The sequence below is a fragment of the Oncorhynchus mykiss genome, chromosome 12, assembly GCF_013265735.2.
Source record: "Oncorhynchus mykiss isolate Arlee chromosome 12, USDA_OmykA_1.1, whole genome shotgun sequence".
NCBI lineage: Eukaryota > Metazoa > Chordata > Actinopteri > Salmoniformes > Salmonidae > Oncorhynchus > Oncorhynchus mykiss.
The window spans coordinates 5,645,695-5,659,407 of record NC_048576.1 but is presented as its reverse complement, the minus strand read 5'-3'; the positions used below and the strand labels follow the sequence as shown (position 1 = coordinate 5,659,407).

General features: G+C 43.6%; 1 protein-coding gene across 2 annotated transcripts; it reads left to right on the top strand.

Moving 5' to 3' along the window:
* The first annotated feature begins 6,444 nt into the window (after window positions 1-6,444).
* june (JunE proto-oncogene, AP-1 transcription factor subunit) lies at window positions 6,445-9,285 on the top strand. 2 transcript variants are annotated; one of them, XM_021622555.2, is made up of 2 exons: window positions 6,445-6,928; window positions 7,491-9,285. In XM_021622555.2, exon 2 carries the CDS (start codon window positions 7,616-7,618, stop codon window positions 8,687-8,689), a length of 1,074 nt encoding a protein of 357 aa, XP_021478230.1. In that variant the 5' UTR covers window positions 6,445-6,928; window positions 7,491-7,615; the 3' UTR covers window positions 8,690-9,285. The 2 variants fall into 2 exon arrangements, with proteins under 2 accessions (XP_021478230.1, XP_021478231.1); XM_021622556.2 differs by having other exon boundaries at window positions 6,448-6,553.
* Window positions 9,286-13,713: the final 4,428 nt, after the last annotated feature.

Here is a 13,713-nt window from a genome sequence, read left to right as displayed (position 1 = left end):
AAATGTCTTGGAATGGCCTAGTCAAAGCCCAGACCTCAATCCAATTAAGAATATGTGGTATGACTTTAAGTTTGCCCCTGAACTGCCTTGTTCAGAATGTTTTTTTTATTTAACCTTTTTTTATGTCAGTTAAGAACAAATTCTTATTTTCAATGATGGCCTAGGAACAGTGCACTTTTAAAGGTAAAATCAAAATAAATAAATAAATGTTGAAGTTTGAACAGGTCAGACTAAACCTAACTAATTCTGTTCTCCCCATCGATGGCCGTTGGCGAGCAGGCAAGAGTTGAGGTTGGAGGTCCGATCTTTGCCAGCGCCCCATTGACGGACATGGCAGCATAGATCAGCTCATCAAGGGTACTGGTCGGTCACACACACAACACTGATTATATTATTTAATGGTGGTTATGATTAGCCTGGTGTAACCAACCAGATGGCTCCATTCACCATTATATTTCACTTCAGATGTCAGAAAACGTGAAGTGAAATAGAATGGTAAACTCCATGATCAGGCTGGTTCCACCAGGCTAGGTTATGAAGGTGAATAGGAACAAAAGTAGAAATTGCTTAGACCTTTGATCTGATTGAAGTGTCCTCCCCTTTCCATTTATAGGAACGCTCACAGCGAGGGCATGTCTGCTTGACGCCGAGGGTCCCCGTGACACCGAGGGGATGCTGCATGTTCAGTTGTAAACTGGACATCTGTCGAACAAATGCAGCAGGCAATCCTCATAAACAATGGACTTCTTTATCTTATGCCAGCCTGATCACTGCGTTTTTAATGCAGACGAGAACCCTGAATCCAGCTTCATACAGATGTGAGCTGGCGAACGGGTAGCCTGCCATTGAGTTTTATGGTGCTTTCAAGACAACTGGGAACTCAGAAAAATACGAGGTCAAATAACGACATCGGTGATCTTCGGGTTGGAAAGTCAGAGCTCTGGAAAGCAGTGGAGGCCGCTGAGGGGAGAACGGCTCATAATAATGTCCGGAACGGAGCAAATGGAATGGCATCAAACACCTGGAAACCATGGAAACCAATGTGTTTGATGTATTTGATACCATTCCACTGATTCCGCTCCAGTCATTACCACGAGCCCGTCCTCCCCGATTAAGGTGTCACCAACCTCCAGTGTTAGAAAGAGGCCTGAATTCCGAGTTGGATGCCAATTTTTCCCCAGTCGGAACTTGTTTCTTTCCGAATTCCCAGTTGTCTTAAATGCACTGAAGTCGGAAGTCTGAGATTTTCCGAGTTCCAAGTTCCCAGTTGTTTTGAACACGGCATTGATGCTCAGAGGGAGACTGCAGGGAGTTCCTTTTGATCCAGGAACCTAAACTCCTCTGTAGTGCCCAGTGAATGGGTTGTCTGCAGCATTCGGTCTAATGACACTTCAATAGGTTGTTCGATTTCACTTACCTGCCGTGTCAACTGAGCCAAGATCACAGTCAAACGGACTGGGAAGTAGGTAACAAAGTACTTTTTTGGTCAAAAGAGACAATAGCAGCAAGATTATGTACAAAATGAGTTACAAACAATGTGGGAAAAAACTAACAAAATAGTACAGTTGGTTAGGAACCCGCAAAGGGGCAACCATCCCCTCTGGCGCCATTATACTTACTTAACCAGCAATAACATTATCTAACGTAATTTGCTCATTTATACCAGAGAGGTCATTATATTCCAGTATCTCTGGTTATACTTACCACCACCGGCTGTTGCACACCAAGCATTACTGGTGCTGACTTGGGGACCGACAAACTCCAAGCATCTATTCCACCATACTAGGGTCCTTCGGCAGGGCATACGAACAATATAACTTTGGCTGTGGAGGCAAAGCTCAATCCACATAGGGTCTGGGATCCTTTGAACGCGTTGGTGGCGATGAAATGACAGAGCCCCATTTAATGAAGGAAAGAGTAGGGGTGTTTTGAATGTTTGACAAAAGAGGGCATACATTTTTTACGTAATTGTAATCCAAACCCCCAACCTTAGGGTCTGTAGGTAAATTCCCTCTGGAGTGCCAGAGTGCCCTCAGAGTGTGCTCTGGGTGTTCATAAATTCAGAGGGTTGTCAGATTGCCAGTTCATAAATTCAGAGGGTTGTCAGATTGCCAGTTCATAAATTCAGAGGGTTGTCAGATTGCCCGTGTGCGCTTGGCTGAGGAGTAGGGTTGATCTGAGCATTCTCAGGCACCCAAGCTAACTGGCTAAAGATGATTAGACCTCTATGCCCTGCTAGGCTCTAAGTTAGCTTCCCCGGTTGCAGGTCTGCAGTCTCCTGCAACCCTCAGACCGCAGCTCTCTGCCTTTAGTTAGAAGGCTGTTGCCTAGCCCACCAGGTTTAGAGTGTGCTGCCCTGCTAGGCCCAAAGTTCACAGCACTATACACTATAGTAATGGGCCTCAACATCACATTCCGACAGGGCAACACTATAGTAATGGGCCTCAACATCACATTCTGACAGGACAACACTATAGTAATGGGCCTCAACATCACTTTCTGACAGGACAACACTATAGTAATGGGCCTCAACATCACAATCTGACAGGACAACGCTATAGTAATGGGCATCAACATCACTTTCTGACAGGACAACACTATAGTAATGGGCCTCAACATCACATTCCGACAGGACAACACTATAGTAACGGGCCTCAACATCACGTTCCGACAGGACAACACTATAGTAATGGGCCTCAACATCACAATCTGACACGACAACACTATAGTAATGGGCCTCAACATCACGTTCCAACAGGACAACACTATAGTAACGGGCCTCAACATCACATTGTGACAGGACAACACTATAGTAACGGGCCTCAACATCACGTTCCGACAGGACAACACTATAGTAATGGGCCTCAGCATCACAATCTGACACGACAACACTATAGTAACGGGCCTCAACATCACGTTCCGACAGGACAACACTATAGTAATGGGCCTCAACATCACGTTCCGACAGGACAACACTATAGTAATGGGCCTCAACATCACGTTCTGACAGGACAACACTATAGTAATGGGCCTCAACATCACGTTCTGACAGGACAACACTATAGTAATGGGCCTCAACATCACATTGTGACAGGACAACACTATAGTAATGGGCCTCAACATCACGTTCTGACAGGACAACACTATAGTAACGGGCCTCAACATCACGTTCTGACAGGACAACACTATAGTAATGGGCCTCAACATCACAATCTGACAGGACAACACTATAGTAATGGGCCTCAACATCACATTGTGACAGGACAACACTATAGTAATGGGCCTCAACATCACGTTCTGACAGGACAACACTATAGTAACGGGCCTCAACATCACGTTCTGACAGGACAACACTATAGTAATGGGCCTCAACATCACGTTCTGACAGGACAACACTATAGTAATGGGCCTCAACATCACAATCTGACACGACAACACTATAGTAATGGGCCTCAACATCACGTTCTGACAGGACAACACTATAGTAATGGGCCTCAACATCACTCTCTGACAGGACAACACTATAAAATGGGCCTCAACATCACGTTCTGACAGGACAACACTATAGTAATGGGCCTCAACATCACGTTCCGACAGGACAACACTATAGTAATGGGCCTCAACATCACGTTCTGACAGGACAACACTATAAAATGGGCCTCAACATCACGTTCTGACAGGACAACACTATAGTAATGGGCCTCAACATCACTCTCTGACAGGACAACACTATAGTAATGGGCCTCAACATCACGTTCTGACAGGACAACACTATAGTAATGGGCCTCAACATCACAATCTGACAGGACAACACTATAGTAACGGGCCTCAACATCACGTTCTGACAGGACAACACTATAGTGGGCAGATCTTAGGGAATAAGCAATATGTCCATAGCGGGTAAGAGCTCAGAAATCAACGAGCTCCAGCTAGCATTTTTTTTCATCTTTTGTGGAATGGGAGAAATGTTCTTTATGCCATAACTCTACAATGAATATGCTTGTATGTCTAGTGAGACAATTTGTAGAAATGACGTAATTGAGCCCCCATACCTCACTTTGCCATACCCTAGGTTTAACTGAACCAACCTCACTTTGCCATACCCTAGGTTTAACTGAAACTGTCCCCACTGCTTTAGAGCGTAATTGAGCCCCCATACCTCACTTTGCCATACCCTAGGTTTAACTGAACCAACCTCACTTTGCCATACCCTAGGTTTAACTGAAACTGTCCCCACTGCTTTAGAGCGTAATTGAGCCCCCATACCTCACTTTGCCATACCCTAGGTTTAACTGAACCAACCTCACTTTGCCATACCCTAGGTTTAAACTGAACTAACCTCACTTTGCCATACCCTAGGTTTAACCTGAACCAACCTCACTTTGCCATACCCTAGGTTTAAACTGAACTAACCTCACTTTGCCATACCCTAGGTTTAACTGAACTAACCTCACTTTGCCATACCCTAGGTTTAACTGAACTAACCTCACTTTGCCATACCCTAGGTTTAAACTGAACTAACCTCACTTTGCCATACCCTAGGTTTAACCTGAACCAACCTCACTTTGCCATACCCTAGGTTTAAACTGAACTAACCTCACTTTGCCATACCCTAGGTTTAACTGAACTAACCTCACTTTGCCATACCCTAGGTTTAAACTGAACTAACCTCACTTTGCCATACCCTAGGTTTAACTGAACTAACCTCACTTTGCCATACCCTAGGTTTAACTGAACTAACCTCACTTTTCCATACCCTAGGTTTAAACTGAACCAACCTCACTTTGCCATACCCTAGGTTTAACCTGAACCAACCTCACTTTGCCATACCCTAGGTTTAACTGAACTAACCTCACTTTGCCATACCCTAGGTTTAAACTGAACTAACCTCACTTTGCCATACCCTAGGTTTAACCTGAACCAACCTCACTTTGCCATACCCTAGGTTTAACTGAAACTGTCCCCACTGCTTTAGAGCGTAAAGGTTACTCGTCTAGCCTCACTCGGCAGTCCGTTTTGTGGTAGCCTTTGTAACGGCCTATGACAGAGCACTGTAGCTATTACAGAGTCCCCTAGCTATTACAGAGTAATAGCTCCCCTGGTCAACTGTAAGTGATGTTATTGTGAGGTAGAAACGGGACCGCCGAGTGCTGAAGCGTGTTTTACACAATTAAAAAACGTCTGTCCTCAGTTGCAACACTCACTACTGAGTTCCAAACAGCCTCTGGAAGTAATGTCATCACAAGACCTGTTCGTTGGGAGCTTCATGAAACGGGTTTCTATGGCCGAGCGGCCGCACTACATGCTTAAGATCAACATGCGCAATGCCAAGCGTCGGCTGGAGTGGTATAAAGCTCGCTCCCATTGGACTCTAGAGCAGCGGAAGCATATTCTCTAGAGTGATGAATTTACAGTTCACCATCTGGCGAATCTGGGTTTGGTGGATGCCAACTGTAAAGTTTGGTGGATGAGGAATAATGGTCTGGGGCTGTTTTTCATTGTTTGGGCCCCTTAGTTCCAGTGAAGGGAAATCTTAACGCTACAGCATACAATGACATTCTGGACGATTCTGTGCTTCCAACTTTGCGGCAACAGTTTGGGGGAAGCCCCATTCCTGTTTCAGCATGACAATGCCCCCGGGCACAACGCGAGGTCCATACAGAAATGGTTTGTCTAGATCATTGTGGAATAATTTGACTGGCCTGCACAGAGTCCTGACCCCAAACCCATCGAACACCTTTGGGATGAATTGGAACGCTGACTGCGAGCCAGGCCTGATCGCACAACATCAGTGTACGACCTCATGCTCTTGTGGCTGAATGGGAGCAAGTCTCCGTAGCAATGTTCCAACATCTAGTAGAAAGCCTTCCCAGAAGAGTGGAGGCTGTTATAGCAGCAATGTTCCAACATCTAGTAGAAATCCTTCCCAGAAGAGTGTAGGTTATTGTAGCAGCAAAGAGGGGACCAACTCCATATTATTGCTCATGATTTTGGAATGAGATTTTCGACGAGCAGGTGTCCAAATACATTTGGTCATGTAGTGTATCATACAAATTGTAAATTCAGAACTTATCTTACGAAATAGATGAAGGACATCCACAAATGAATACACACCATATGAAACGGATCCTATCATACTAAATTGAGAGTCTGTGCTTTATGTACAGAATAATACGAAATGCTCTGAGACCAGGTTGTCCTATCGCACGGGACACTAGCCTACATGGTCCGGGAAACGTTCTATTATGTACACATTTGTATTGTACATTAACAAAAACTTTGAAATAGTAACTGGCTTTCAAATGGCCAGTTAAAAAAAGAAAGAAACATTTGAGCGACGCGGCATAGAGGGGAGGAGGCGTCAGTGACTGTGTGACATCTATGCAGAGTAGTTTCAGGAACGAGAGAGAGAGAGAGAGGCGTATGGTATTAGTAATCGACCAAGCAGAAAACCCCACAGTACAACTGACAGCGGATTTGCAGCTCAGACGAGGAAACGAGAAGCAACGAGAGTAGCAGAAGGAAGAGAAGCCCGATTTCTCCTATGTCAAATGTCAGTTTACAGAGAATAAACTGGATTATATGAATTTTTCCATCTGAATTCGTTGGAAGATTTTTGTTTAACGCACGGATATCGTATTCATTTTTGAATTGATCATCTGTACACACACACACACACACACACACACGCTCGACCGACTCACAAACAGCGTGCGTGGGTAACATCTACCATACGATGGATGGTATTCTGTGTCACCGTTGATCGGTGTGATTAACTCGAATCACCGGAGTTGAGTCACTGGATTGTTTCACGGGGACGTTATTTCTCGAAACGTAACGTTAGTAGGCTAATCAACTAGTCATCGCACTGCACGGGCTTTCCTGTCATCATTGTGAGACGTGAGACATTGTGAGACTTTCGCCTATTGTATGTATTTGAACAACATTATTACGTTACACTATTCTTGCAATTGGTCATTTATAATGTAGCCTACTGTGTGATAAAATAATAACGGTGACAATGTCCAACTGTGTGCTATACATCCAGGAGTCTCCCGTATCAAAACAGGATAAAACTATTAAGGAACTGTAAATAGTAGCTTATCAACCCAAATAATATGAACCCAGTAACAAAGAGTTGTTTCATATTCATCAATTGGTAAGGTTAGATTCCAAGGGAAGCAATAATATATGAATTATGATTGATACAGCATAAAAGCGAATGCTCAATAAGTAGGCTACAAACTCAGGAGGAAAATGTTATCGAAATGCTGCGTACTGTATAGAGAGGTACGCTGCAAGTTGCTCCGACCGTTGAGCTAAAGATAAACTAGTTTGGTATTCCTGTAAGCCATAGAAGTAATGCATATCATATAATGTAAATATAAAGCTATATCACATATGTAGCCTACTGTATGTTTTTTGTTTTGTTTTTCAAATTACATATTATAATATCCAACGTTTATTTTTTTATTTTTTTACTCTTACAGGTGGCAGACTTCATATTGGAATATTTTTTCAAACAAAAGTCTTAGTCTTCACAGTCAATGTGAAGGTGGAACACTTCGACCTCTATATAATTATCAGATGATGAAGATTCTGTCTCCCTGCGCCAATGACGGCTAAAATGGAAACTCCTTTCTATCACGACGAGTCCCTAGGTGTTCCTCACAACTTCGGACAACACCATGCCGATTACCAACGTTACCAGAGCCACAAGATGATGAGTAAGAAGGTGGCACATAACTTCTCAGGCGGTTCCCACAGCAGCTCTGGCCTGAAACTGTCACAAAGCCAGCCGGGGAGTAACTGCAATATCAATCCTAATAATCTGGGAGGGATTAACAGCAACACAAACAGCTCGTTAATGCCCGGCGGCTTGTCAGATATGAACCTTCTGAAGCTAGCCTCCCCTGACCTCGAGCACCTCATCATCCAGTCTAACCAGGGCTTGGTGACGACGTCCCCTGTCCCCAACCCTAACGGAGGTAACCCCTTCATGTACCGGAACAATGCCACTAACGAACAGGAGGGTTTTGCCGATGGGTTCGTCAAAGCCCTGGCGGATCTTCATAAACAGAACCAGCTGGTTGGAGCTCCCGTGTCCCCTTCCTCCTCTATGCAAGGCCCCTACCAGAGGAACATCATGTCTGCAGGAGACCTGCCCATCTATACCAACCTCAGCAGCTACAACCCGAACCACCCCAGCCATATATCATCATCCTACCCAGGGGGCCAGATGCCCGGCGGCTACCCATGCCACGGCCCCCACGGACCCGGAGGCCAGGGACCCCACCATCCTCACAACAGGGGGTTGGACGCCCCTCAGACTGTCCCAGAGATACGTCACCCTCCCGGGGACCCCACCTCCTCCCCTCCCTCGCTCTCTCCCATCGACCTGGAGACCCAGGAGAGGATCAAGGCCGAGAGGAAGAAACTACGTAACCGGATCGCGGCGTCTAAGTGTCGTAAAAGGAAGCTGGAGCGGATCTCCAGGCTAGAGGAGAAGGTGAAGGTTCTGAAAACCCAGAACTGTGACCTGACCTCCACCGCCTCGGTACTGAGGGAACAGGTGGCCCAGCTCAAACAGAAAGTCATGAATCACGTCACCAACGGCTGCCAAATTGCAGTCAGCTCAGCAACCCTACAGTCCAAGAGCACCGGGGAGAGGGAGAGCACCAGCTGCTGACCAACGGACTGTACTGTACAGGGATGAGGAGGGTTGTTTTCTGTTGCTCTGAGTCAGTCCTCTCTAAAGGAATTAGTACCTCTACAAGGTAAATGATGGGTGTTGTGGGTAAATAAAGTACTACGTGAGATGTTGAGGAGAAGGGAGAATCCCACCTCTCTATGCTAACTGCTAACTGCGTGAGCGGTTGGGGAGAAGGGAGAATCTCACCTCTCTATGCTAACTGCTAACTACGTGAGATGTTGGGGAGAAGGGCGAATCCCACCTCTCTATGCTAACTGCTAACTACGTGAGATGTTGAGGAGAAGGGAGAATCCCACCTCTCTATGCTAACTGCTAACTACGTGAGTGGTTGGGGAGAAGGGAGAATCCCACCTCTCTATGCTAACTGCTAACTGCGTGAGCGGTAGGGGAGAAGGGGGGAATCCCACCTCTCTATGCTAACTGCTAACTACGTGAGGGCTTGGGGAGAAGGGAGAATCTCACCTCTCTATGCTAACTACGTGAGCAGTTGGGGAGAAGGGAGAATCCCACCTCTCTATGCTAACTGCTAACTACGTGAGTGGTTGGGGAGAAGGGAGAATCCCACCTCTCTAACCTCTACAGACACTTTGAGTTGTCGTAGTAACACAACAAGAAAAGGACATGGGACACCTCTACTTTCCAACTTTAGTTTTGTCCTCCCGCAGCCCCGACAGTGACCAAAGTATATCTGTGCTCAATAGGAGCACATTAAACCACACACACACACACACACACACACAGACAGACTGAAGACTGTGCTCTACAACACTGACCCTTGTACATAACCAGGCAACCATTGGAGCGTGACGAGCGGAGGACATTGTGCCTCTAGTATACAGTTCAGTAGGTTCCCGGGTGTTTTTTGGTAAACAGGAAGTCTAATAACTGAGAAGGTGTGAAACATACAGGGTTTCCCTGTAGGGTAGACATACATGTCACCTCAGAACGGGAATTCCTACATTCTAAAAGGTCATCTCTCTCTCTCTCTCTCTCTCTCTCTCTCTCTCTCTCTCTCTCTCTCTCTCTCTCTCTCTCTCTCGTATGATTTCAGAACAATTCCAAATGTTGTTCTATTGTATTTCTTACTGTCGTAGTATTATTACCGTAGTATTTTTGCCAGCTAAACATTTGAGTCGAATCAGTTTGACTTTAAAAAAAAACAATTTGAAAATGACAAATGGCGGTACTAGGAGAACATTGTGTGTTACTCCAAGGCCCTGCGTATCAGCCACTGTAAACTCTGCTTTGAAGTAAAGAGAAAATAGGAGATTTTTTTTTTTTCACACACAAAAAAAATAAGCAATTGGTCAGAGTATCACCATGTTGATCAAATCTATCTATGTGTTGTAGACGATTTATTTGTTTAAGAATTACAGGATTTAGCTGTAAAACGGCCACATTTTATTTCAGCCTCATGGCAAAATGTGTAGAATAAGCATGAGATCAGCTATAAAATCGGAAATGTTTCTAATGGGGCTCCAGATTGGCACAGCGGTGTAAGGCACTGCATCTCAGTGCTAGAGGTGTCACTACAGACACCGTGGTTCGAATCCAGGCTGTATCACAACGGGCCGTGATTTTGGCCCAGCGTCGTCCGGGTTTGTCCGGTGTAGCCCGTCAATGTAAATACGAATTTGTTCTTAACTGACTTGCCTAGTTTAAAATAAAGGTTAAATATATTATTTAAAAAATATATTTTCTCCATGGAAATATGTGTAGAATTGCAGGAAATGTGCTTTAAAACAACAACGTTTTCTCTCAGCCTCATGGCAAAATGTGTAGGGGGGGGGGGGGGGTTGCTGCGGTACTCCACTGATTGACTAATATATTGTGTTCAATGTGGTAACATATTATATATTATATACATTGTGTATCAGCGCTGTGTTAACCTGAACTACACTGTGTCAGAAATACATTTTTTTAAGGGACATTTTAGATAAACTTGCTGTGTTATTAGACGGACAGATGGACAGATGGACAGACGGACAGATGGACAGACGGACAGACGGACAGACGGACAGACGGACAGACGGACAGATGGACAGACGGACAGATGGACAGACGGACAGATGGACAGATGGATAGATGGAAAGACGGACATATGGACAGATGGACAGACGGACAGACGGACAGATGGACAGACGGACAGATGGACAGACGGACAGGTGGACAGATGGAAAGACGGACATATGGACAGATGGACAGACGGACAGATGGATAGACGGACAGACGGACAGATGGACACGGTTGGACAGTAGAAAGGGAAGAGGCTTCTTGAGAAAGCAGCAAGCTAGACTGAAGTAACAAGACAAGGGCTTTTAATTCAAAACTGGATTATTAAATTCATTTCTTATTTTACAAACATTTCTGGAGGAATTTATTTATGCAAAATGTATCTCTGATATTTATGTTTTCTGTGGAACTACACAGGACGGATTTAGTGTCTCGTTTACAGTTTTTTTTTCGGGGAGGGGGAAATACAATATATTGCACATAAATCAAAAGATGAAATCGTGTCTGATATTTATCTGTGGTCTCATCATGGTCTCATCATGGTCTCATCATGGTCTCATCATGGTCTCACCATGGTCTCATCATGGTCTCATCATGGTCTCATCATGGTCTCATCATGGTCTCATCAGGAAGGTCTTTGGAAACTATTTGATACTTTTGGTTTTTTTCTCTCGTTTTTTTTAATTTTTTATTCCTACAGTGCAAATGTGATTGTCGATATAGTAGGTAAAATCAGATCAGAAGAGCTTTAATTACTATGGCAAAAACTAAACCTTACTGCGGTGACCGAAATGGATAGAACATCGTCTTTTCTTGGTGCCGACACAGTTTTTTAAATGTGTCGGCATTTTATTATGTATTCGCTTCTACACATATACATGTCAGGTTAATGATAATTGTGTCTTTACTTTATTCACATCAATCTAGAGAGAAATTTTTAAAAAATTATTAAAAAAATTATAATAAAAAAGAAGAATCTGTCAAATAGTTTTTTTTGTGATCTTCAAGGAAAATATGTATTTTTTAAACTTGAATAAGGCTTTTTTTTTTTTTAAGTCACTAATAATTATATATTTTTGTACAAAATGTAAATCAACGTTCCTAAAGTTGTAGATTCAGTGAAAATGATGACGACAACCTTCTAACAGTTTAGTGTTCTTCTCTCTCCATACTGTACATTATTTATTGAGACAGATTTTGATGGTGGTGGTGTAGGTGTGTGGGGGGGGGGGGGGGGTAGTATTATTTTGTATGTACTGAAGTAGGTGTGTGTACTTAGGAACATTACTCTTTGTTGTGTTAAGTCGTTTGTGTCAATTTCAGTGAAATAGTATTCGTCTGTTTTTACGGTGACATATTTATTTTCCAGCGTAATACAATATTAAAAAGGGTGTTGATGGGACCACAGAGGGTCTGTCTAAATTCGATCAGAGTTGTGTGTGGATCTTTCATTCCTGGAAAAAAAAAAAGGAGCTATTCCTGTTTTGGGGAGAATGTTTAAAACACGTGTTTCTGAGACTAGATTCATTTCAGTAACTAAGCCAATCTGAGAGAAATGTGTTTTTTTTAAAGGAATGTCAAACAGTAAATTCTACTAGCACTGTAGTCTGTGGTTTGATGCTGTATTGGGTTGAGATTGTCCTAGTATCCCTGTGATTTGTTAGGCTACAGCCATGATAATAACATTTTAAAAGGCACTACTACAGGTATTTGGAGTGCAAAGATAACTCACAGAGAGAGAGAGCGAGAGAGAGAGAGAGATTACCTGATGTTCATTGTAAGCACCTGACCCCTCATGATCAAGCCAAAGAAAATAGTTTATCAGTAGTTACAAAATGGTTTAGTTACAGTATAACATGGTTAACTTTACAGTGTCTGTTTGAAAGGGTTTAGATACAAACATGTAAAGTAGACAAGATGTTACACATAAGCCCTGTTTCCACCTGGTTCTAATTGTCCTGATCTTTTAAATCATCATTATCCCATCCTCTAAAATCATGGTCAGTTTGGCACCATTGACTGATTACAGCATTGTGTCTTACAATATATAAATACATTATATTTTTAAAAGAATAGATGTTAGGTAAAGGGACCAGGAAATCTGATCGCAATGCAGACACAGCGGACAGTAACGCATTTTAACGCCATGTGTAGAAACATTTCTGTAAATGTGGACACGTTCAGAATGTAGGACAAGATCTGGACAAATGACCCATGTATAAACGGGGCCCTCCTGAAAGTTGACAACAATATTGAAAACACAGTCAATTGTCATGATTTATCACTGTGACGATGAACAATCCATGTGATCAATGATGAATATTACCTTGTAATGGATCAATAACAATAATGGTTTTAAAAAAGGGAAGTCAAGCTGCGGTGTATGACGTTATATTCTGGATAGCATTGACACAACTGTTGGTGTGTACTCAGTGGAATATTCCGTGTCAGAGACTACGTCCCAAATTGCACCCTTCTCTTACCTGACGACTCACCCTGTATTGAATTCCTCTGCTCCATCATCGCCGCATACGCTCAGTCTGAAACTGCCGTCCTAGCAGTCGTTTGTGTGAAATCAAAATGAGGGGCATTATACGAAAAAAATAAAAATAAACGGTTGGATTGTCTTGTCAGTCAGAGTAGTAAAGTTGATAACGTTAATCGTGTTTGCCGGCTATGGCCCAACCCAACCCATCAGAACGATGTGTCCGCATTCTGTAAATCGTCGGGGAGGGAGGCAAATCTAAACTCATCGTGGATGAAGAAATGTTAGTTGGCCGGAGCGATATGGATGGGTAGCCAGGCAACCCTAATCCCTATAGTGCCCTTCTTTTGACTCGGGTCCATAAGGGGCTCTGGTCAAAAGTAGTGAACTGTAGAGGGAATAGGATGTCATTTGGAATGCACTGCAGTCCCTGTCTGAATAGTGTTGACTATGAGAGGGACACGTGACTGATGACTACAGGGCGACTTGCCTTGGTTTAACT

Bases quoted from the DNA above. Each gene is read 5' to 3' on its own strand.
- june (XM_021622555.2), top strand. From the start codon at position 7,616: ATGACGGCTAAAATGGAAACTCCTTTCTATCACGACGAGTCCCTAGGT.